The sequence below is a fragment of the Sminthopsis crassicaudata genome, chromosome 1, assembly GCF_048593235.1.
Source record: "Sminthopsis crassicaudata isolate SCR6 chromosome 1, ASM4859323v1, whole genome shotgun sequence".
Classification (NCBI taxonomy): Eukaryota; Metazoa; Chordata; class Mammalia; order Dasyuromorphia; family Dasyuridae; genus Sminthopsis; species Sminthopsis crassicaudata.
In genome coordinates this window covers 408,067,428-408,094,501 of record NC_133617.1, presented here as the reverse complement: position 1 = coordinate 408,094,501, position 27,074 = coordinate 408,067,428, and the positions used below count along the sequence as shown (strand labels likewise).

Genomic DNA, 27,074 nt, shown 5'->3' with positions numbered 1-27,074 from the left:
CTCGTGCGTTCACTTTCTTTAGCCTTCTCCGTTGTTGGGGAGTTGTGGAAACTCCCTCACCTGTCAGAACCCGGATTTGCAGAGGAAAGGAAGGAGGGCACCCTGAACTTTTCTGCCACTCCTCTAAAGCGCCTGCAGCAGTGAAGAGCCAGGAGCAGCGCAGGTGCGGAAGGTTTAGTCCGAAAAGCTAGCGGCCCTCAGCCCCACCGGGATCCACTTCATAGCTAACAGACGCCATTAGGCAGGGGTGCCCAGCTTGAGAACAGAAGCTGCATCGTAGTGTTCCTGGACGCTCCGCCTCCTCCTCAATCGCGAACAGCAGAAACCAGAAACCTTTCCCTCACACCTTGTCTGCTAGAAGGGTGGCGGCTCCTTCTGCTTTTAGGGCTTGAATATCCCTAGCCAGTCCTCTTACCCTAGCTTCCTGAAGAGGCTGTCTCCTACTCCTCAATTGCTCCCTCTGGCCAGTGCTCTCGGAGTGCCTGGGCGCTCCACCCCAACTTTTGCGCGAATCGCGCCCCCTCCTCCCAAGCGCGGCCCCCTCTTCGGGTCCACTTTCTCAGGCGCATACAAGAAGTAGTTCTCGAGTTTGCAGAAAGCCAACTGAGACCTTCTCTTGATCTCGGAAGAAACGAATAAGGTTATTTCAACTCCGGACCCGAGCAGATAGCGCGCTCCGCACAAACGACACCCTGGAGTTCAAGGAGCCCTGAATCTGCCTTGTTTCTGCTTCTGAGGAACTATTTCTCAGCCAACCAGAAAGAAACCCTTAGAGCGGATTAGCTCTTGGGACGTGTTTTAGAGAAAAAAAGAAATTCTCCTCTTTCCCCCCCCCACCCCCTCAATACTAATAAACTTCCTTGTTTATTAATCCTTCGATTACATTGGTGTTGGAAAAGCTGAGGAAAGAGAAACCACTTTAAAGGAGAGAATTCGAAGTCGGTTCTAAGTTTGGTCCCGACGCTCCAGACGACCCAAATTTAGAGGGCAGAGCGAAACCATGGCCGGCTGCTGCTGCTTGTCCGCGGAGGAGAAGGAGTCGCAGCGCATTAGTGCTGAAATTGAGAGGCAGCTGCGCAGGGACAAAAAGGATGCGCGCAGAGAGCTCAAGTTGTTGCTGCTAGGTGAGTGCATTGTGGGGTGCAAATTTGTCCCCCTGAGCCCCATCACACACACACACACACACACACACACACACACACACACACTCCATAGACTTGATCATTCCCATTCAGAAGATGCTCGGATGGAAATACCAACGCCACACAGTAAGAATAATTACTAGTAATCTAATTACTCTGATTTCTTGTTTGGCATATTTTTCATTTTTTCCGTAAAAGTTGTCAGGTGATTTGCAAACTTGAGATCTAAGTTCCTTCCACGAAACTTTTTTTTTTTTTTTTTCCCTCCCCTTGATAACGGTGACAGCCCACCCTACCACACTACCCGGGCAAAGGACTTGACTACTTGTTAACCCGCTGCCTTCCCACTTTCCCTTTTCCTCCTAAAATAATAAATGTCCCTTTTCCTCTTTCTCACCTCCTTAGCGAAGACCCAGTTGGATTGAACCTTGGAGGTGGCCTTTACATGAAAAAATATTTGTTGGGGGTAGAGTACAATGCCATTGCTCATTCCACTTTGCTCTATGCTCTGAGAATAGTCTGTTCCCTCCTCAAATTTTCCCAATACTCATTTTACTTTTTCAAGCCCCACTGATCTTAGACCTGGCTGTCATTTCGGAAACCCTCTGGGGTTGTTCACCCTATATAAAAAGTTCTGGAACTTTGCTGTCGGAAACCCAGCCAGCACAGCAGAGCTCCGCAAGTGGTTTAATGTGTGTGCGTCTGTGTGTTCCCACTGTTTTCCAGACGGACAAAGCTATGTTGGATCTCATTTTAATATATTTATGTACTATTTTACTATGACAGATTTGTTTGTCCGTAGAGTGCTAGGCTTGGAGTAAAATCAACATTTGGGCTTTTTACCACCTCTTACTATACTTATGTGATCCTCGGCACATTATTGAATCATTGTGCTTCAAAACAACTTAATTCTCTAAAACAAGTTCTTAAGAACAGTCAACTCTAGAACAAGGTCAGAAAACGCCAGTTGTTTAAAATTTGATAACTCCTGCAATACAATTGATCTTCATAACTATATATTTTATGCATTTAAAAATGATTCTGATGATGTCTATAGACATCACGAAACTGTTGAGATAAATTATTTTCTATTCTATTTCTTTAAATTATCTCATTATTAGTTAGGGTTCAGATTTTTTATTTACTCACTGTGAGGCTGGTCCCTATAGGTCTCTCAGTCAATTTCTGAAAAGCATAGTTGATAGAGGAAAATGCTCTAATCTTTGGGGTACTTGTTCCTCAATCTTGGTCAAGAGCTCACCCAACTAGGAGACCTTACTTCTGTTTGAAGTGTAAACAGAATCTAATCTAGGTAAATTCTTGACTGTAGAGAACAAGCCCATGTCCTTGCTTCTCTTCTATTGTTGTTACCTGGTGATCCAGGTAATGAAGAAAAAAACTGACTAGAGTGGTAGGTATATAGAGAATGTCTCTATCCAGATTGCTGAAGTTGGCTTGAGTCTCTCGATTGATCCACTTTCTCAGCAGGAAGAACTAAAGATTTTTAGCCCACCCTCTTATTTAAATGTCCACCAACACAGGGTTGATTTTCACCTGTCAAGTGGCACCCCCTTTTCCAAAAGTATCTTAGTTCTTCATGGCTGTACCATAAAATACAAAGAGAAACCACTGGCTATCAATTTGATTATTAGCAGATCTAAGGAATAAAGTGATGATTAATTACTCAGAAAGTGTGCTTCAGATTTTTCATTCATTACACTGCCAAAGAAATACATGAAACAGAAAAAGTTAAAAACCTATGCTTTTAGCCAATAAATGAGACTTTTTTTGTTAAAATCCCAGATCCAGTGGTATTCACAGATAAGCTATAATATTCAAGGTGTCCATAAGAATTCATCCAGCCATTGATTAAGCTCATCTTTTGTACAAGACAATTTTCCTATTATCGCCAAGTCTTTTTTTAGGATTAAACATTCCAAATATTTCCTTTAAAATTTCTCTTCCCCACCCAGATCTTGACTTTTAGACAAAGGGATATCTTGCTATGTCTTCTCCATCTTGTAAAGTTTTTTTTTTTTTTTTTTTAAACTCAAGGTATATTTGGGAACATTTGTGCCCATTGAATTTTATTTTATTTAGTTCACCCCTATGTCCAATTTCTAGCTAATAATGAAATTCGGCTACTTTTTTTTTTGTTTTTTTGAAAACTCTAAGAACCCACAGTGACTGCCTAATCACTATATCCAATGATCTTTGTAATTATTTTTTCCTTGAACTCCCTGCTCATATTTTACTTTTGATTATCTTCTCTTTTAAGGCTTCAAGACAACGCACTTCCTCAGTTCATCTTTTATTTCATTAAATCTTGTTTATTTGAAGAAACTTTCTTCTTTATTTAACTGTCAGTTGTTATAAGGTAGATGTTTCTGAAGGTTCTTGATTCCTTGACCATCTCATTCCTTCTCATAGCTTCAACGCTCCCCTGTAGAGAGATGACTCCCATGTCTTTTTTTTCCCCCAGCCCTAATTTCTCTTCAAACCCCAGAATTTAATTTTTAACTATCTACCAAGGTATTTACCAACCTTAGCAGTATTCAAACCAGATCTTTCCAGACCTGCCCCTTCTTGTGATGATAATTTCTGAATTCTGAAAACAATTTCCATGTTTGAAACCTTGATGGTTTAGATTCTTCCCTCACACACAGTCCAATCAGTTCTATTTCTGCAACTTTATCCCTATCTGCCTACCACAATGCATTCTTATTGTCCCGGTGTTACTTTATTAGAAGTTGTTTCGACAGGTCTTATTGCTTCCACCTAATCTTCTTTCTGGTCATTCTTTTATTTTACTGCCAGACTCTGCTTCCCTAAACATATATGTAGTCTCATCACTTTTCTCAAAATCTTCAGTATTTTACCAATAATAAAATTTTATCAAGACTCTTGGTGGTTTGGTGACGTGTCATTCTAGCTTTACCTCGTAACCCCTCTTCTACATGTACTCTGTTTCAGCCAAACTGGACAATTTGTTTTCCCCTAAAAATGCCCCATTAATTTCATATCTCATGTCTTTGTGCTTTTCTTTGTATCTGATTATGCCCTCCATTCATAGCTTCTTACCTTTTGAATTCCTATTCATCCTTTAAAGTCCAACTCAGACTCCTTCTAAAAGCTTTCCCTTCTCCTTGGTCATTACTTTTCCTTTCATCCTCCATACCTTACACAGAAAACTTAAAAATGTATCACAGTAATTTAAACATTTATCATGGTAATTTGTCATAAGTAATTCTAACATTGCTCTGTTTGGTTCTGTTCCCTTCTGGACTTCTTTCTAATTTATTCTATGAATTCTCAACACATGATTCATTGAAGGAAACAAAAGAAAAAACAGAACTACAGACGAGCAAGACAGCTTTGAAAGCTGTAGATTGAGTATGAATTTTACTAAAAATCTTGCAGAGTTCTACAATATCATGCAGAATTATCTTTTTCTGTTCTATTCAATGTAGAGAGATGCCCAATGAAAGGGATGTTTAAGTTCAGAAAAAAAGCAAATATTAAAAAACAATTATTCATTGATGTTCCCTTTTCCTTTTCTTTTTAAAACAGCAGTAACTCTAAACTCTATCAACCCATCCTTAAACAAAGCTCCTTTTTAAATAATAAATCAGATAGTCAGGCAAACTCCTGAAGATTAATTTTCAAATAAAATTGTATTTTATCTTAAATGTTCTAGAAAAAGTATTATGGGAAAATTCATTCCTTCTTCCTATTGCTTTCATAATGAAGGAAGAGATAGAGACATCCACTAAATGGCCATTCTGGTAATTCAATGTGAATCAGAATTGGACTGGAAACTACTTTGTCTTGGCTAGCCATTCATTAATAATGAATTTCTCTAGCCTATGTAAACTAAAAAAATAGTATATTTGATTAAGGTTGATATTGACTAGTTGCCTTAGGGTTGTTAAATATCCTATTGTCAATCATGTAAAAGGTAAAGAAACTGAGCCACTTGATTGGAGATTATATAGTTGACTAGTTCTAGCGCTAAGACCTAGAACCCAAGTCTCTTGACTTTCCAGGCCAGTACTCTTCTCACAAATTCACCCACATTCTTTTAAAAATTACATCAAATGGAGGATAATTGGAAGTAGGCAATATAGATTGATTTGATATAATGGATTTATAATGAATAATTGCTAGAGATCATTTTCTCCAGTAGTAAGAACAGGAGATAAAAAGAAATGAAGAGCAGTCTTCCTCATTCATTAGCAAGTGAAAAATATCTCAGACCTAGTAAGGGGAAACAAAAGCAAAGATTTTGAGTTATCTCTTCATCTTCCTATCTTTTTGTTTCCCTGGATTTAGCTCGTCATTGATTTATTCCAGTTGCCAGTGTGATTGAGCAGGATCTTTAATGTCTTCTAAATTGCATTTTTTCCAGTTGCTAGTAAGCTTACTTTTTTGTTAAAGGATGCAGCACCAAACTAGAAGATAATTCCAAACATCATCTAAATGTTGCCCGGTAAAAGAATGTAGCATATTATTTTATAGTTATCATTTGGAGAAGAGCAGCAGTTGAGTTGATGAGGTAACAGGGAACCAAATAATTGAGGTAAATACCTAATGGTGAGGTATATGCCTCAATAGGATTAATTAAGGTCTAGTGGCAGGATCGGGGTACAGGGAGTCACATGGAGCTCCCCTGCAAACCCTTAGGATTCGGCGCAAGGATACAAAGTTAAATCAGGTCTAGTGGCGGTGAGAGTCCCCTGTAAATGAATTTATAGGCCCGAAAACCTAGATGGGTAAAAACAAGGTTTATTGCAAGGTTTGGAAGCAAGGTTAAAGTCTGGTTAGTAAGAGGCATTAGACAGAGGAAGATATACGCCGAAAGTGGTGGGACAGAGAGTCTCTGATGCAAAGCATCTTTGCTGGCATCTATCAACTCTCTGACAAAGGACAACTCCACTTTTGCTGCCTTTATCTGCTTAAAGGAGCATATGAGCGGAACTCAGGTTGATTCCTGGAAGGCCAGATTTTTGGTGGGCTTTTCAGATAAGGAAGAAACTGTTTTGGGGGAAACCTGAGCAGATAGTGGGGGGTTGGGTACAAGCCCAAACTGGCTCAGATACTGATCTCTCCCCTTGGGGTTTTGATCAGATCTTGTAAATCAAAGATGAGTCCCAAAGGTAGATCAGACAAGGAATCTTAAAGGGGGCTACGCCCTCATCAGAGTTACCAATATATAATCTTATTGAAACCTAATCTGTGACATGCCTTGATCTGGCTCATATTTCAGGCAGCAAATTCATGTGAAAAATCTTTTTTTGTGTGTGGTGTGTTTTGGAAATTCAAATGGATTTTTCTTTTTAAGTGACTGAAATGTTTTTGGAAAGAGAAGAATTGCTACTTCTAAAGAAGATAGAAGGAAACTAATTTTCATTTAATATTCTCTCTGTGTGTGTCTCTGTCTCTATATTTTAGCAAAACTATTTCTTAGTACCATTCCTGATAATTTGTTTTTATCCTTGACTTTTTTCTTTTTCCTTCTTTCCTTCTTTCTCCTTCCTCTTCAGGTTCTTAAAATTAAGATGTTAATTGCAGATCTTGATTTCTATTGTAATGCTCTTTCAGCTGTTATACATAAATAATGGAATAGGAGGTGGCCTTATCAGAGAAAAACACAATGACTTTATGGAGACTTACTTGAGAGTTAAAGCTATACCACCAAACCCCACATTCTAAAGAAGAACAGGAAGGAGAAGATGCCAATTCTGGAAAGTAGCTACTAAACTTTTCTTTGTGATAAAGACTTGGGGATTTTATAGGATGGCAAGGTCATTGTGTTTGTATGGATCAACAGTGTTAGTATAGAAGGAGGGGAAAATTAATATTTGGCTGCAGTCTAGAGCAAGGATTCTTAATATTTTAGCATCTTTGGCAGTCTGGTGAAATCTAGTTTCAGAATAATGGAAAATAGGATGATAATTTTCAGAATAATGCTTCCAAATGCCTAAAGTAAAATATACAAGATTCAAAAGAAACTAGTTATATTAAAATGCAATTATCAAAATATGTTTTAAATAATTCCTTTATCTTTGCTTTGATCATACTACATCTGGAGGCTTAGGTTTAGTTCTTGGCATCACATTTTAGATGGGACAGTCTAAAACATGACATACAAAAAATGAGTGAAGGAAATCTTGGTGGAGTGAGGCAGTTATTTGAACTCAGTTGTTGTAAGTGGAAGAACTAAAGAGAAAAGAGAATATACTTGCTCTGACAGGCTTTGAAAGGCATAACTGGGACTAATGGGTGGAAGTTATAAAGAGCCAAGAAGATTTTCAGTTTAACATAAGAAAAAATTGCTTCTAATGGAGCTGTCCAAAAAAGAAATGCAAATATGTGCCTTAGGTAATGGTGAGTCTTTAAGCAAAAATAAAGCCCACACATGAGGATATTGTGATTGGATTTGTGATTTAGAGGCTTGGATTAGGTGATCCCAGAAGTCTCTTCTGACTCTATTGTTCTTTGGTTCTATGTCAAAAACAAAAGAATAGTTAGTTTTACAAACAACAAAAAAAGACCTTTAAATTGAAGAAGGAGAAGCAAAGTAAATTACTTTTAGGAAGGTCGCTGATGAAATAAGGAGAGTCATTTTGTAAGTGGTTTGAATTTAATTTTTGTAAATGACTGCATTTTTTTTTCTATCATTTTAAAGTAAAATAATTTGGAACCAGTCCCCAATCATTGACAAGCTTGGATAGAAAAAACCTGTTTTGAGTGGAAAGAATGGTTGAATTTCTCTGATGTCTCTGGTCAGTTTATTCCTGTTAGGCCTTAAAGTATAGCTACATTGTGAGGTGAAAGGCATAGGAAAAGGAAAAGAAAAACAAAAACAAAGGCAGACATGGAACAAAAATAAATATGATGAGGAAATGATGCAAAATACATGATGCATATATGATGCAAAATAAAATTAGCAGAAGAATAGTTAAAATACCTAGAGAGAAAAGGAAAAAGAACTAGAACACATCCCCCTTCCCCCATATATACACACGATGTGAATCAGACTTCTTCATAGAACTTCTGAATATTTAAAGGGGTTGGCCCATGAGGACTATATAAACTCAGTGAGCTAAATTGGAATTAGAGATTTCAGGGCATGGGAAGTGGAAACATCAAGAGCTAAGCCCCCCCCCCCAAAAAAAAAGATTGACAGCACAAGTCTCATAGGCAAAAGACAAAATACAGACTAGGACTTAACTATAACTAAGAGGGAAGAGATGAAGAGGACCATCATCTTTGCAAGCATCTCTCAGCAAAGATTAGCTGAAACTATCAGTTATAACCATGTTCTTAAGGATTGAGGAAAGTTTAAAAAAAAAAAAAAAAAAAAGAGGTCCACTCAAAATAAGTCATTTTGTCCATTATAAATGCCCAAATTACCTATAAAGGGCATCCAGAGAAAGAACTGATGAATAGAAATATGTTTAGAATAATTATATATATATATATATATATACACACATATATATATATATATGTGTGTGTGTGTATACATACACACACACACACACACACACACACACACTCACTCACACCTATTTGTGGTCAATGATAGCCATTCTTGGGGGAGCAAGACAAAAAGGCAAGAAATAAAAGAAATGTACATGATATTTTTGTTGTATATTTGAAAGTAGTAGCAAGTTCTATATAGTGGATTTGTAGTTTCATATACAATTGTCTTTTTTTGTCATATGCTATGGAAATGCTTATTTTATCCCATAAATTAAAAATAAAATAAAATGAATTTTTAAAAGGCAAAAAAAGGTATATTGTACAATTGCTTTCATAGAGCCTATTATTGAAGCCATTCAGTAGTATGAGTTTACCAAAATAGAGAGTATTGTGAGAGAAAAGGTCAAGGATAGATCTTTGAACAATATTTTTGTGTAATGGTAGTCATCAGGGTGGCTTTAAGTTTACATGGTAAGTTTATTATATATTTAAAAGGAATAGCAAGTTGTACTTAATTGATTTGTGATTGCATGTGCAATCATCTTCGTTGTTATATACTGTTATGGAAATGTTTTATTCCATAAATTCAAAATAATTTCTTAAAAAAGAAAAAAAAAGTCTCTTCTTTCTCCAGCTTCTCCTGCCAGTGACTGCCTAGTAGCAGACGCCCATCACATACCTTTGCCTCAATTCTCAAAGAGGGATTAACTAAAGAAAAAAAGTAAATTCTAATCACAGCACAAAATCCCATATGTTAGGAATTCTTGACTTGGGGGCTTTGAGCAATTTTGGTTAAGGAACTATCGGTTCCCTAAAGGAACACAGGAGGAACTTATGAGACTTGATGGGCTAAATATTGCTCTTAAACTTAGAATGGGCTGGTTATTTAATGTAACAGGGTGTGACTGATTACATCTCCAGAGACAAAGTGGGTAGGAAAGGGCAGTAAAATTATTGCTGAACACCTGGATCCTCCCTCTCTAACAATTCAATAGTGTTACAAATTAAAGAGAAAAAAAAATCATTTAATAGGTCTTCACTATATTGCCAGGAACGATGATCTGCACTGTGGATAGACATGATAATATGTGAGAGACCCTATTCCTCCTACCCCGCCCAACCCCTTTGTTTTACAGTGAAGAAACTACTGAGTATGAGTGTGCTCAATACTTATGAGAAATCTGCTTCCATTCTACCTTTCTCTTCTTCGTTTTCCTTCAGACCGCATGTAAAGGATTTTGTTCATCACTTTAATCTTCTATTTCATAATCTCCTTTCTAAAGGTGATAATTGTTTTGCATAAAATTAATCTGCCATTTATTCTATCTACCCTCTGTAAATGCTATTTTCCTTGTTCCTGGTTCTTCATCATAGTTCCTTGTTTGATTTTTATTATTTTTCTACTTCAAACTCCTTCTGTTTTATTGTGTGTACTGTCTTCTGTTCAGTTCAGGCAAAAATTCCCACTTCCTCTTTCTTCCTCTATGTTGGTATACTCTTTTTTTCTTGACATACTTATGTGAAATAAATATTAAGTTCTAATTCTTTTCCCTAGTGTATTCCTCTATCCTCATTTTTCTTTCTTCCCATAAATTCATCAAAACCAAATTATTAACTATCTGTAGGGTGAGGAGAGGAAAGAGGAAAAGAGAGAAAAATTTACATGATAATTTTGTATAGCAAATTGTGCGAGGTAGATTTACAATTAGTTTCATGTAAAAGTTTTTGATTGTACTGTTATAGAAAATGCTTGTTTTATTCCATAAATTAAAAATAAAATTTAAAGATTCAAATGAAAAAATCCATAGACTCTCAATATTACTAAAATTCTTTGATATTTGAGGACATAAGGGTCTTAGTAGACATGTTACTTCTCCTTTAGAGTAGAAACACTTTGTCAATATATACTTCCTTTCAATTGTTCCAGTATATTTGCATTTTAATTTTTGGTTTACATAACTTTAAGGAGAAAAGATCTTAGGAATCTTCTAAGGCCAACAAATCATAGGATTGTGAACTTATAGTGAAACAAAGGAAAAAGTGGAGAGACAATTTCTAGATATAGTCAATTTATTGATGAGACTAGCCAATAATGAATTGATGGTCAGTGGTTTCAGTAAGTAAAAGCAAAACCATGTGGATCACTGAATGTAATAGTTTATGTGAAAAATGATCTACAAGATACTTTAAAGTATTTGTCTCAATAGGACCATGTTCCTTTTTTCCTTCGGTGAATCTGTGATTTTGTCAATGTTGATACTATCTCCAATAATAGAAATCATACTTCATAGTGTAATTCTCTTGTCTGTCTTCTTGTAAATCTTCCACAGGATTGACCATATGGAGGGCATGCAAAATGGTAGCTAGAAAAGTTAATATAATCTTAGGCAACATCAAGGTGTCGGGATTCCTGGACTTTGCCTGTATTAACTCACACCTGGAGCATTATATTGAGTTCTGAACACTACATTTTAGAGAGGCAAGTTGGACAACCTCCAGAGAAGGAGAACCAGTTGGATCTAGCATCTTATTTCTTCTCTCTCACCCATGACATGGGAAGTCTTGACCTAAAAGAATTTCCCCCAAGCTGGTCTGGCTTCAGCTTTTATTTCTTCACTTCCCATCTCTTCCAATCAAAATGAGGTAGGTCAATGACAAAGATCTCTGGGACCTGATTGGTCCTTGCTTCACTAATACAGTTTCCTGGTCATCTGGGATCATAATTTCCAGCTATTTTCTCCATTGGGAGGATTGGTTGAAGGAATGTGGGTAGTTTAGCTTGGTGGAGAGAAGCCTTAAGTGGGGAAAGGGAACAGAGAGAAGGAAGGGAGGGAAAGAACTTCTGCTTGGTATTATTTGAGGGCCTTCTTCATTCAGAAGATTATACTTGTTCTTCCCAGGATGGAGCTAGAGACAATGGGTGGGAGTTGCAAAGATATTTATTCTTGACAAATAAGGGGAAAGTTCTAAATAGATTGATTTCAATAGGGAATAGATGGCTCTTCCCTTAATATGAGAGGATGATAAGGATACAAGGAGACTGAGATGGAGGTGCATTGTCTGACCTCTCTCCTCTTCCCTCTTGCCTCCAATTTATTTCCTTCCCAATTCACAAGCAACATCTGCGTCAGTAAAGCTGGTTTGCAATTCCTTCAAGTATGTTATGATTCATAGCTGTGGGGGCTTTGGGAGAATCATCCTGCTCCTTCACACTTAGGCATGGTCTTTAACATACATGCTACATGGCCTATCTCAGAGAGAGCAATGCCTCATTGTCCCTAACGGCTTCCCAGCTTCCTTTCAATAATATAATTACATACCCCTTTTACTGTCTGAGTATGTAACCTGCATAATTTCTTCAATATAGAACTGGCAATATTTTGTTCATGTTTGAAAATATATTTTGAATGTCTGCTTAAATTTAATTTTGACTCTTGTCACATACATAACCTAATTTTTTTTTCCTTTAAAACTTACAAATGGATCATAACAGGTTTTGAACCTAACTTTGAGAAGTTTCCAGAGACTAGTCCGTGTGTTAAATTAAAAGATCAAAGAAGATCACTTTGAGTAAGGAAAGTTAGTGCTTAAAAGACCAAAAACTCCATTTGACATGTCTTTGATTGTTAAACTTCAGTTCTCCAAGTATATATTTGCATCTTCAGAAACAACTTGTCGTTAGCAAATGGAGATGAGATTGGATACTCTATATTATCTTTTGAAATTTGCATAAAAGAATTCAAGCCCATAAACTTTAAGAACCAAATTTTAAAATGGCAAATGAATCAGACTATTATGAAAGACAAGTATTAAAATTATGTCAAACATAGAAGAATGTACTTTACATGGGGAGAAAAAGAATCATCTCCTTAGACTAATGACTTAAGCTTATTAATAACATGATTTAACTCAAATTTTCTCTGCTTTAAAGTATCTTTCTGAGAGATTACTTCTTGTCACTACTTCCTCCCCCTCTTTATTCTCATGCAGTTACTAAATGATGATTATTAAGTCTGAAATTCTTGGCAACTGCTATAATCTGTCATTTGATGCTCATTTTCTGATTTTGTCACTTTCCTCCTCTTTCTCCAAACTAGACTCATCTAGACAATATCCATTCTTCTTCCTGTTGCCATCTTCCTAATTGGATTAATTTAATACGAAGACATTAGTAAATCTGGGCTTGTCTTTAGTGATGGAGTTTTAAAGAACTGGGTTGAGAGCATTGAGCATTTGTATTGCCAGACAAAAGGGAAGATTTCTTTGTAAAAGTGTTATTTTGGTCATTGAAAACAAAGTGACTTTTTTCTTGTAAATGAGTTCTAACTGTACTTTGTATATCCTTTTATCTTCAGAAACTTGAAAATAAATGTTACACATCTTGTTTCTCCTCTGTGTATTTCTGAATCTCTCTTCTCCTATTTCATGTGCTCACTCTTTAAAACCAAATTAATACTAAGTAATCCTATCTTTCTCTCTCCTCTACCCCAAGTAAGTTTGACATTTGTTTTTTCTTTTTGTACTCAGCATAGCTTTGTTTTTTAAAGTTATTTTTTGGTTGTATTTGGCATTCATTGAAAATCCCTATTTCCACCCTGGGCTTTAGCATTCCCAACACTTCTTTGGGGCTATAACTTTTTTTTTTTTTTTTTTTTAATTGTCTTCACTTACCTGCTCCTTCTGTACATATCTTTAAAATTCTTAGTTGGTTGAGATCTCTCTGCAGACAAGTCTGTCACTTCAGAAAGCTCTTTTTTTCCTTTCTTATCATGTCATTTTTGAGCTCATTGCACCTGAGCCAATTTCCTGCATTCTTTAAACACTTTGAAAGTTGTTTTTCTAAAATTAAGGAGATCTGTCACATCATGCTGGCTGACCCATCTTTATCCATGATATGCTCCAAGATAGGGTGGTTATTGCTTCCTGGACTTGTTTCCTTACCTATAAAATAACATCACTAGGTAACATGAGCAGCTTTTTTACACTCTAAAGTGAAGCATGATGCGGCAGGAAACCTGCTGGCTTTAAAATCAGAGGTCTCACATTCAAATCTCAATGCTGTTACTTTCTACCTATGTGATTTGGGTAAACTATTTAACCTCTGAGAACCTCAGTTCCTGTACTAGCTATGTCCAGAATAGCAGTTCCCCTCAATTGCTTCTACCTTTTAATAGATGAAATCATCATTAAATTAATTCATCTTTTTCTCAACTTTTACCAGAGGTCTGCCTGGTTGAAGTCCTCTATCACTGCCCCCATGTCAGCTATCGTGATGTGCCTCTATAATTAATGTTAGATTATAGTAAAGCTTTGTACAACAAATTGCATCCAAGTCAAGTGGCACAAAGTGTTTCTTCATTTGAAAAGATCAGTTGCCTTTCCATAGTACAGATAGAGATTCTGGGGCACTAGCATGAAACAGCTGATGGGGAGACAGAGCACTGAATCAATCACATCACACAATCAGATTTAAAGCTGAAAAGAAACTTAGAGGTCATTGGGAAACTTTTTCTATAGTTGAGGATACTGGGGTTCAGAGAGGTTTTTTGATTTACCCAGGATCTTACAGGTGCAAACCAGCCTGTTGTAACTATTTCCTTTCTTTCTGTCTCTCTCTGTATCTGTTTGTCTCCCCACTTCCTCTTCCCCTCTTCCCTTGCTCTATCTCCTTCTCTCTCTTTTGCCCAGGATTACACAACTAGTAAGTGTCAAGTGTCTGAGGTCAGATTTTTCTTCAGATTTGGCACTCTATCCACTGCACCGCCTCGTTCCCTTATAACTGTTTTTTACTCTCTGTCAAATCCTATTGTTTCTGTGTTACAGAAGTATTGTAAATGCTATCAACATTTTGCTAAATTTTGTATATTATTTCATTTGATTAAAAACTATTTTGACACCTACTCTGGAAAGACCATATATCTAATTTATTTACAAGATGTTGATATATGAATGTCTTTCTACTCCTCAACAAGTTACTGCCTACCCTAAGGACATCTTTTGCAGCCAATATTAACTGTTCCTTCTCCTGAGGATGTTTGTGTTGCTACTGATTCCATGGAGTCCAAAAAGTTGCTTCATTGACAGAGTATTCATTTCTATTTATTCGAAAATAACTTTGACCCTCTTATATTTCCTTGGTGTTTAAACTGTTTCTTCTCCAAATCATATTCTTTCACCTTTTCCAGAAATTAATCTGTTTAGTTTCTACTCCTTTCCCCCCTCCCTCTTGAGCATTTCTTCCATTCTTTCAAAGAATACTATAGACTCCTTGATAATCATTGTTCATATTAGTCATAGACTCTTTGTCTTTTCCATTGCAAACAAGACTTCTTGACAATACCTAGAAAGAGCAATGTCCAATGTTTTTCTTTCTTTGCTCTTGAAATTTACATCATAATCAATAATTCTCAAGCTCCCAACTAGCTGGAGACCAACCCATGTGCGGTATATAAAGTTATTAGTTGCAGCTAGGTGGCCCCATAGTGCACAGAGTGCTGGTCCTGGAATCTGGAAGACTCATCTAAGTTCAAATGTGGTATCACATACCTACTAGCTGTATGACTCTGGGTAAGTCATTGTTAAGTCATATTTAACAGTGTCCTCATCTGTAAAATGGGCTGGAGAAGGAAAAGGCTAACTACTCCAGTATCTCTGCCAAGAAAACTCCAAAGTGGAGTCATGGAGAATTAAACACAGCTTAAACAACTGAATAACAGCAAATTAATTGGCTCTAGAAAAACATATTATCAATACCACCTAATACAGATCACTAAATATTGCCCTTTACCTTCCACAGTTGCAAAAACTGAGTCTTAGTTCTGTTCATGGCAGACCTATATGGGGCTGCTAAGCAAGACTTTTCTCATAATGATATGTATATCCTTTCTTGAATCAGACACTGTCTTTTCCAGTATTCAATTAGTAGATTCTTGTCAATTCCCCTAGTGTGAAACAGTTTTCTCAAAGGCCATGCTTTTTTTTTTTTTTTTTTTTTTTTACAAAATTACCTAGTTTGATAAATCAAGTACCTATAATTTCATCTACATTCTGTATATATTTTCTTCAGTAATATGTAGTAGCTTAGCAGATAGGATATAAAATGTTGAGCCACATTTTTTGAAGACTTTTTGTCAGTGTGGTGATGAGCTACTTCTGATTTAGATATGTCCTCTGACATTCAACACCATTCATCAAATCATTCCAGAATGTTAGGTTTCTATGAGAGCTTATATTAGATTGGAATTTCTTTCCTGTGTTCTCTGTCATGCCACGATGAAGTACCACAAATAGAAATGTGTACCTTGCAAAATATAGACAATTGCCAAGAATTCTAAAATTAACTCTCTAGTTTTCTTGAATATATTTATGATGATTTGATGTTGTTTTTACTGCCCCTTACCCTCCCTTAGAAAATCTAAGTGACAAAATGAAAATCAAACAGCTTTACCTTAATAAATCTGAAGTAATTTGAGCAGGAGATTGAACATTTTAAAGTCAGATTTATTCATACTTAGATATGGGTTTTTAATTAGTCATTTATCTCATGTAAAAGCACATAATTATTTAGGATTAAATAGATCAGGTACTCCTGATTTGGAGTACTCCAGGGGGCAGCTAGGTGGAGCAGTGGAGAGAGCACCAGCCCTGAATTCAGGAGGACCCGAGTTCAAATCTGGTCTCAGACACTTGACACTTCCTAGCTGTGTGACCCTGGGCAAGTCACTTAACCCCAGCCTCAGGGAAAAAAAAAAAAAAAAAAAAAAAAAAGAGTACTCCAGATTGGGAACCCCTTGAAAACAGTGATTAGCTTTTGCTTTTTTTCCTAGCCATAGCATTCAACAACTATGTGCCCAGCTTGTAGTAGGCACTAAATAAATATTTAATGATTAATTCTCCCAAGATCTACCTACATATTCATGAGGTCTACCTTCTCATAATGACCAATTGTTGGCAAAAATACAAATTTTTAATGCTTATAAGGTTTATTTTTTGATATCTTAATAGCTTTTTATTTTTTCCAAGTACATGCAAAAATAGTTTTCAACATTCACCTTTGTAAAACCTTTTGTTCCCCCCCAAAAAATACATATTTTCTTCTATGGATTCAGACAATAGAGTATGACAGAGGCAGTGCCAGATTTTAGCTAATATTCTACAAGATACTGTCTGATGTTAGCCTGAGGGCCTATTTATTATTCAGTGTAAACCTAAGCAGTGAAAAATAAATATATAGAGTAGTGGTGTGGAGGTGGGGAATAAAAGTGGCACTGGTGATGATGGTAAAGAGGGCAAGTCTCTTTTTTCTGGTCCCCTCCTGGTATGTGGTACCATGCTTTCTTAGTTACTCCCTTGAAGCTTCCCTGAAGTGTGACCTTGTCTTGTTACTCCCTAAGCTCTGCACTGTCCTTCCCACCCCTGGTTTTCTTTTCAAGGCTGCTGAGAGAAAATAGTGAGAAGAGAAAAATCACTGTTCATATTAGTCATAGACTCTTTGTCTTTTCCATTGCAAACAAGACTTCTTGACAATACCTAGAAAGAGCAATGTCCAATGTTTTTCTTTCTTTGCTCTTGAAATTTACATCATAATCAATAATTCTCAAGCTCCGAACTAGAATTTTATAGTGAAATTTTGATGTTTTTTCCTTCACTGTTCTCTTCCCCTTCCTTTCCTTCTTTTCCCCTTCCCCCTATCTTTCTCATTGTCTCCCCTTCCTTCTCTCTCCCCATCTTAACTTTTTCCTTTTCCCTTTCCCCAAAATGTTCCAATCTTTTTATATTTCCTCTTCTGAATTTGAGTAATGAAACATATTATCAAAAATACTATGATCATACTTTCCTTTGAGAAACTGACTTTAAAGTAAAAGGAAAATGAGGACAAATCATTTTGCCTCTCTTTCAACAATAACATCTGCACTATCTACCTCAAAGGATTGTTAAGAAGAAAGTATTTGGTAAACCTTAAGATGTCATAAAAATGTGAATTATGACTAACTTTCTTGATAAATCTTGTCAGTCAGCCAATAAACATTTATTAAACTCATATGTTTCAGATATAATCCTTACTTGAGTGAAAGAAAAAAAAAAAGCTGGAGAGGAAGAAGAGAAGGGAAGATACTGGTTCAGGGAATGAGGAGAAAACTAGGAGGGAAATGAAGAGATGGATAACCAGAGTACCCTCCTTAAGTGGAGATTCTAAGAGGAGCCCCACTCTACCATCTAATCAGAGAGGTCTTAGGGAAGAGGGTACTGCTAAAGTATGAATACCAGGGCCAAAGTTTTATGAGAAAAAAATATAATATTTGTAAAGTGCTTTGCAAACTTTAAAGCACTATATAAGTGCTAGTTATAATGTTGGCAATCAGTCTGCTATTGAACTTGGACATGGCATCTCTCATCTCATAACCAAATAGGTCAACCTTATGTCACTTCATTTTTTATACCGATTTTAATGTCCATAAAGTTAATTAGATCTATTATGTGGGAATCTGAGTCTTCCATTAAGATATTTAAAAGCCCTGTTTTGTCATGTTTTAATCTAGTAGTGATTTTTTGGCTTTGTGTATGTCTTGAAATGACCTATATCTTAGTTTAAAACAAACACAGAAATGATTAATTGAAGACCATCTATTGAGTCATTCTGTGTTGATGGAGAGTGCACTCAGGCAGATGAAATCAAAGATCTTTGAAGTGTTGAAGTTGTAGTGAGGCTGGGTGATTAATTGTAAAAGACCTATCCTATTAATCTAAGACAAGCAAAATTTCCAGCTGAGTTGAAATGAGAATGGAAGCCAAGACTCTGTCTTACATACTGACCTCCCAAGAAAATGTAATTCCTTTCCCTGGGAGACAAGATTCCTAACCCTCTCCTCTCCTCAGACTGTCCAAATAGCTTTCTGCTCTACTCCCCAGAAGGCCTTTTTCTAGAATGAGGTCTACTGTTCCTAGGTGGCTATGGTGAATGAAGATGTGGAGGGAAGTAGTTATTATCTAAATTAGTTTTTTCTTAATCTTGGGAATTATGTCCCTTTTTATTCTTCATCAACAGGAAAAAATATTTTTGTTACATTTTAGAATCTATGGTGCCTTATTCCAGTCTAGTTCTGAGTTTGAATCATTGGACTAGCCTGAGTTAGGCCTGGTCCAGGACAGTACTCTTTGTACTCACTAATATATAAGGGATAGAAGTATGAGTCAGTGTATTGTTTCCCACTACCATTTCTAAACCCCCTCAGCTGCCATCTCTCAGCAGCCATCTCTCAGCAGCAACTTCTCCTCAGAAATTTGCTCCATCCTATTTGGATCCTTGTTGCATTATCTATGGGCCTCCAAGTTATGGACTCTCTTCACTAATAAGTTAATAACTTTAAGAATATGGTTCCCATTCTTCCTTTCCACACCAACCCTTCCCCATTCCAAGTCCCTTCCAACTCTACATCTATTATCTTGACTACCATATTTTTAACCTCCTCAGTAGTAATTGATAATAGTAATACGAATATAACTTTTGTCCTTATTATATCTCAACCACTGATCAATTAAGAAGCATTTATTAAGCACCTATTCTGCCAGATACTATCCTAGACACAAAGAATGAAACAACCCCTACTAAAAAGGAGCTTATATTCCAATATACAGACATATGTGTATGTGTATTGAGAGAGAGAGAGAGAGAGAGAGAGAGACACAGAGAGAGAGAGAATAAATACAAGAAAGTTAGTGAGTGAAAGCTCTAGAAATTGGTGGGGATGAGTTGGTGGGATTTCATCTAGGAGTGATTCTTAAATTTGGGGTTGAAATTGGAGAAGGATTCTATTGGACAAAGAGAAGGAGTGAGTGCATTTCAGATGTGGTGAGACAGCCAGTGCAAAGGTTCAAGGATGAAAATTGAGTGCTATGTGTGAAGAATAGATTGGCTGGATTATCAAGTTTATGAAAAAGAATATTATGTAAAGATGGCTAGAATGATAGGTTAGCATCAGTTCATGAAGGACTTTAAAAGTTAAACAGAGAAGTTTATTTTTCATCCTAGAGGAAATAGCCAATGGAGTTTGAGAGGAGTATTATGGTTAGATTTAGTTCTAAGAAAAACTACTTGAGGCTAAATTGGAGTGGGGAGAGATGTTTAACAGGAAAATCAATTGAGAAGCTTTTGTAATAGGCTAGGTAAGCTATGTGAGTAGCTATGTGAGCAGAGAGATGGAATCATTTTCAAGAGATTATAATAAGATTTGGTAGTTGCCTATGAAATGTGGAGAGAGGGAGAGGAAGAGGGAGGGGAAGAGGAGAGGAAGGGAGAAAAAAGGGGAGAGGAGAGAAGGGGAGAGGGAGAGATCTACAATAAAGTTGCCATTATGATCCTGAAAGATGAGAAAAAACAATGTTGACAGAAATAGTGAATAGGGAGAATTTTCAGGGAGGTTATTTTTTAAAATAACCAGTGGATTCTATTTTGAACAATTTGAGTTTCAGCTGCCCAAGGAACATTTGATTTGGGCTGGGATGATAAATCTTCATATAATTAATCAAATCATGCAATGTTACATTACCAATTACACACCAAAAAAAGAGCAGCTAGGTAGATAATGCTCCTGCCTAGAGTCAGGAAGACTCGCCTTTCTGAGTTTCAATCTGACCACAGACCCTTATATGACCCTGAACAAGTCCCTTAACCCTATTTGTCTCAGTTTCCTTATCTGTAAAAGAACTGGAGAAAGAAATGGCAAACCACTCTAGTATTTTTTGCTAAGAAAACCCAAATGAGATATTCAAGGAACATTAATCACAAAGATATTTTTCTCCTCTCTTTCACCCCCAATGGAATTTGCCTCAGATGTTGAAAACCTTATGATTTTGATCTCTAGTTTCTAATATACATAATAGTATATTATGTAGTTAACAAAAATATTTAATTTAAATTTAGAAAACTCATTTTAAGATCATTGTAAACTATAAAATGATGCTTTGTTTTCAAAATATAGTGAGAAGAACATTTTGCTTTTTTAAAATTATGAAATGTTAGATGTTATATCTTTAGATGAATGCATAATCCATCTTCAGAATACATTTATTTTTCATTTGTTACATCTCCAAATTTTACTTGTTCATTGTTAACAATGTTGATTGTATCATGCACTTTAAAATATTGGATTTTTTCTAATACCATTTAATTTTATTTCATATAATAATTTCAAGTCAGAAGTAAAAGTACTGAATTTACCACTCCTGAATAACTTAGTTACTTTTTATTATCCCATGGAGGAAAGGAAATACTTTTTTTGGACTATAGTGTAACCATGGACAGGTACATATAGTTGCTATTTGCCTTATAAGTGAATGGACTCTGTGACTCATACACCTTTACTTTACAGATTTGAATTTTCTTGTAACCAGATAGTTAATATAGGCTTTAATCTCCTAGTAGCAGGACCTAGTAGCATGTTGAACAACACAGGATAGATCAGATTTGAATATGGGTTTACAGAAATATGTAGTGTGTATCTACATGATGGCTACTAGTTCTACCCTTCTGAGAAGAGTATGTTTCCTAAAGAATTCACTTTAGGTCATGGAGAAAGATTCATGAGCTTTAAGGCAAGTGACTTTAGTTTTAGGTCAGAGACTGCCATGGTTCACTCAGAGTATGATTTATTCATTATAAGCTTCTTGAGAACAGGACTATATCATTTCTCCCCTCCCCTCCCCATTTTTTTCCCCTGTGGCTCCAGTGTATCTCATGTTTAATGCTCATTATTATTGAAGTGAGTCAGTGAGAAGAGCACTGAATTTGGAGCAAGAGAACCTCAATTTGAACACTAGCCTTTCTACTTGTGGCATTGAACAAATTGGTCCAGTTTTTTTTTTTTTTGTTTTTTTTTCATTTCTAAAATAAATATTGGTTATTGGACCAGATGGCTTCATAAGATACTTTTTAGTTCCAAACCATGAGATTCAAAGTCATTTGGTATTATCCATGAGCAGCTATTGCTTCATTTATTAAAGTTAAGCGAGATCTATTAATTTTAGAGCAGTGTTTTGTAGTTGGGAAGACTGGAATTTGAATACAGCCCCAAACAAAAACTGTATGACTGGGTAAATCACTTGGAATCTCTGAACTCCAGTTTTCTCTTCTGTAAAACGAGAAGATTGGACTTGATCTTTAAAATTCTCTCAATCTATGATCCTCTGATTTGTTAGGATTAGAAGATTGTTGTGATCAATCTTCTCTTAAAATTATGTAACCATAAAATATTTTAAATACTTTTTGTCTCCTAATTAACTTCATCTTAACATCTTTATGTTTAACTTGCAAAATATGTTTCAATGTATAAAAAGTTGTAACAAAGAAGAAAATTCTTCTTGCAATAAGAATTGCAAGAGCAATGTAGTTTTGGTTTTTTTTTTTATAGTTTTTATTTACCAGATATATGCATGGGTAATTTTACAACATTGACAATTGCCAAACCTTTTGTTCTAATATTTCCCCCCAGATGGCAGGTTGACCAATACATGTTCAATATGTTAAAGTATAAATTAAATACAATCTATGTATACATGTCCAAACAGTTGTTTTGCTGTACAAAAAGAATTGGACTTTAAAGTGGTGTACAATTGGCCTGTGAAGGAAATCCAAAATTAGAGGGATTGGGAATTCTATGTAGTGGTTCATAGACATCTCCCAGAGTTCTTTAGCTGGGTATAGCTGGTTCAGTTCATTACTGCTCTATTAGAACTGTTTTGGTTCATCTCATTGTTGAAGAGAGTCACGTCCATCAGAATTGATCATCATATAGTATTGTTGTTGAAGTATACAACAATCTCCTAGTCCTGCTCATTTCACTCAGCATCAGTTCATGTAAGTCTCTCCAGGCCTTTCTGAAATCATCCTGTTGGTCATTTCTTACAGAACAATAATATTCCATAATATTCATATACCACAATTTATTCAGCCATTCTCCAATTGATGGGCATCCACGTAGTTTCCAGTTTCTGGCCACTACATAGAGGGCTGAAGGGCAATGTAGTTTTAAGATCATTTGTAATGCAAAGAATTTAAGGTATTAATTTTTTGTGGTCATATTTTTTCTTTTCATCTTTCCTTTAAGTAAATTGTTACTGTGCCTTAATGGACCTGTAAGAAATTCAATTCAGGGATAGAACTTATTTTTCAGATTGCAAGAAGTTAAATTAATATAATACATGACCATTAGCCAGATGTACTATAGGCATCAACTGTGACTTGATTTTTATAGTTTTATAGTTTATTGATTTCATTAATGTGGTAACTCTGTCTATGCACTTTCTCAGTTTTCTATTTGCATCTCCAGTACTTTGTATGTAGAAAATACTTAAATTCTTTTTTCATTTATTTATTTTTCACACAGATCAAATACTCTCTATGCCTTTCTAATCCTGAATGATTTTTATTTTATTTTTATTTTATTTTATTTATTATATAACTTTCATGTTCTCTGCAAAACAAAACAAAACTTTGGTGGAAATGACCAAAAGTATTTCCTTTATGGGAATATTTCTAGTATCATGGTTATTTCTTATTGACAATGTAAGGTAGTAAAGAAAGCTGCATGCCTGTTCCCTCTGAGGGGAAAAGTAGTTCATTTTTATTCTCCTCTCTCTCTATCTTTCTTTCTCTTTCCTTCTATCTTTCTTTTCTTCCCTCTGTCTCTCTCTTGATGTCTCTCTGTGTGTGTGTGTGTGTGTGTGTGTGTGTGTGTGTGTGTGTATATATAGTATGTGTGTCTGTCTCTGTCACTGTCTCTTTCTCTTGGTCTCTGCCTCTGTCTCTCTCCTTCCCTCTTCCTCTCTTTCTCCCTCTCCTTCCTTCCCTTTTCCTTTCACTCTTCTTCCCCTCACCCCCTCTCATAGATGTACAAGTAAATTGATTTGCCCCTTGTGGCACAAAGTATTACAGAATAGACCCCTGCTGTTTCTCTCTGTCATTAAAGAGGCAAACCATCACTTTCTCCCCTGTTTTTACTGAATATCCTACTGTAAAGCTCTGGTCCATGTACTGCATTTTAATTTGAGCTCAGCATGATGGCAGACAGCTTTTTTATTTCTTCATCAAATCATTCAATTCATATCTTGTTTTCATCACCCTTGATCATAGCTAGTCAGCAGCACTAGCATCTAGAGATGATGAATGTCTCAAGCTGATTTAGTATAAAATATTTAAAAGAAAAGGAAAAATTAACATTAATGCCCCCACATAATCTGCCTCCACATATTCAAACCATGTTCTCAATCAAGGTTCACTTCAAATCCCACATTCTTTCTGAAGCCTTCTTTCAGTTCAAATTGAGCTGTTCTGTATTCAAGCTCCCATAATATTTATTCTATTTAACCATCAAGGTCACAAACAAAATATCTGCCAAATGTTGATGACTTAACCAAACTCTGTTAGGGACTGTGCTGGGGTATCCACTTTTTCACTTCCTAAGAGTATTTCCCTCCCCCAAAATTACATTTTAAGGACAAACTGTCATCTTTAGATTCTTTAGAATTTACAATGTTGGTGCTATCTGAAATTCTAGAATTTTCAAATGACATTATTCTTAAATAGACTTGACCTTAGGCTTCTGATTGGTGAGCATTTATCATATATAAACTCAACCCAGACTCATCATGTTGCTCCCTAGCCATTCCATGGCATAGAACTCCATTCCACTCTGCATCTTCTTAATGACTAAGAACAGTAAGCAAATCAGCAGTACCCTTTCTAGAAATGTCAATTAATTGCCCTATAACTCCACAGGTTATCTGACCTTCACTCATCAAAATACCTCTCTCTGAGGATCACTCAGGAGTATGCTGGAGCTGGCTCAAAACCAGCTGTCTATTATTAAATTTTGGGGTGGGCTATACAACCCAGTAACTGGCAGCACTACAAATATAAGCTTGATTTATTGTGTTGATGATTGTCTAGATTTAGTGATGGATAAAATGTGAATGATGCAGATGAAACTTGTCCTTCACATATTTTTTCCTCTTGGAAATCCAGTTGTTAAATATTAACCAGCCTGCTACCACTTTCCCATATAGATTTAATTCATCTTCTTTGAATATTAGGGTAGAAGCTTATTTTGTATTTGTTTTTCCATTATTTGGCAAAATGTACACAGTAAATGTTTCATAATTTTTTTTATTTGTTAACTTATTCAACAAGGTATACAATAGATCTCTTTTTCTATTATCTATACTAAAGAATGGGCTAGTAGGATCCGGGGAAGAGGACACTCAGCAAGGGAGGAAAAAGAACCCAAGAAGAGATATTATTCCACAATATAAAGGCTTCTCCAAGACTCTGCTAACTACTCCAGGCTCAAGAGTTCTCCCACTCATTAGCCTGATTTCTCACCACTTTTCTCTCCCAGGATATGATCTTTTAGTATTGCCTTAGGAGTTTTTCAGTATGACTCAGTGTGAACAATGTTGGATCTAGAGTCAGCATCCTAGGTTTATATCATAGCTCCATCATTTTCTTTATGACCTTGGGTGTGGTTTAGCCTGTCAGGACCTCAGTTGCTTTATTAGTAAAATGGGTTGGATTAACTGATTTTTAAGATCTCTTCCAACTTTGAATCTGTAAGCCTTCCCCTCCCTTTTAGAATTATAGACTTGATCTTGGAAATCATAATTCTCTCATTTGAATGAAGATTAGTCCTACAAAGGTGAAATTGGCATGGCCAAGATGACACATGTCTTAAAAACACTTCATAGGGGCAGCTAGGTGGCGCAGTGGATAGAGCACCAGCCTTGAATTTAGGAGGACCCGAGTTCAAATGTGTTCTCAGACACTTAACACTTCCTAGCTATGTGACCCTGGGCAAGTCACTTAACCCCAGCCTCAAAAAAAAAAAAAAAAAAAAAAAAAAAAAAAAAAAAAAAACACTTCATAAAACTAACTTCCTTCAGGAAATCTTCCCTCATAAACTCTCTCTAAGCATCTGCTCAGCCCTAAAGTACACAGTAGGTATTGGTTTATTTTTGTTTCACTACACTATAATTCCCATTTCTTCAGACTCCTCCCTCCCCTCCACACCCCTACTACTTAATGCACACTGAAGCTGAAGGGAAAAATGTTTTTAATTTCATGAGTAATGTGGGGATTGGTTCATCAGCCTGGCACTAAAAGATTCAGTTTGCATATGCATGCAATAGGAATCTAAAATAGTTGAGTTTCTGGTTTTTCAGGACACCATGGAAGTCACAGGAGGTAGAACTTATTAACTAGTTGTAATAGAAACATAACTGACTTGATTTTAAGTTTTGGTCACAAATGAACAAGACTTTGCAAATATTTGTAAAAATTTAAAGGTTGTCAATTCTAGAGAAAATTAGATTCATTTCTTGAATCCTAGAAAATTCTCATCCAGGAAAAGGTATCTCTAGGTGCAATATATCTCATTGCTTAATTGCTCACCAGTTTTCCAGATGACTGGATTATTTGCCCCCAAATCCAGACTTATTTAGGACAGGATAGACAAATGGTTTTTCTCATATTCTTTGGGAATAAGAAACACCTTGGTACATTGATTGCTTCATTGCACTGCTGCTTACCTGGGAATCTCTTTCATTATGTGGTAACACATCTTTTTGCCATGAGTAGTAAATTATAATCCTCTTTTGACTTGTTTATGTATGTGTGTACATATATATGCATTGAATATACATATACACATATATATGCATGTGTGTATGTATACACATATGTTCATATATTACACATGAGACAATTCTCTTGATTGAAAGCTCTATGGAGTCAAATTTTACCTCACACACAAGTTGGGGGGACCATAAATAAGTGACTTAATGTTTTTTATCTCAGTTTCCTCAACTGTAAATGGAGGTAATAATAACACTCAACCTCCCTACCCCATTCCAGTTGTTTTGAGAATCAAGATAATATATATAAATAAAGCACTTAGCACAATGCACAGCACATAGCAGGCACTTAATAAAGGCTTGTTCCATTCTTTTTGTTTCTTTCCTAGCACTAATCATAAAACTTTGCCAATTGTAGCTGCTTCATAATTTTTTTCATTTTAACTGAATTGTTAGATTGGATAATAATTTTCCAAGAAGTATTTACTAACCTATTGTTATGTGCCAGGTATTGGAATTATAAAACCAAAAATGAGACAATGCTTGCCCTCAAGGATGTAATTTCACTGGCTATCGCTCAGTGCCTGGGACATAGTATATTACTTTTGTCCTAGAATAGCATTCTGCTCAAATCCCTTCATTTTGAAAATGAGAAAAACAAGCTCAGAGGATGGGCAAGTGATGTTCAAAGATTAGGTTGTTCAGCTAGTTAGTAATGAAGGAAATGTCAAGTCTTCTGTCATCCAGGCCAATATTCTTATCACAACTCAGGGCTTCAGTTTTTTCTTCTTGTTTTGGATTTGAAAAGGTTAACCACAGCAG

General features: G+C 36.0%; 1 protein-coding gene across 1 annotated transcript in view; it reads left to right on the top strand.

The window, feature by feature from the left end:
• Positions 1 to 33: 33 nt before the first annotated feature.
• Positions 34 to 27,074, top strand: part of LOC141549998 (guanine nucleotide-binding protein subunit alpha-14) — a 266,321-nt gene continuing 239,280 nt past the window's right edge. Inside the window, exon 1 of the mRNA XM_074280104.1 lies at positions 34 to 1,124. Within this exon, the coding sequence (XP_074136205.1) occupies positions 1,001 to 1,124 (124 nt within the window). The 5' untranslated portion in view covers positions 34 to 1,000. The remainder of the gene's footprint in view (positions 1,125 to 27,074) is intronic.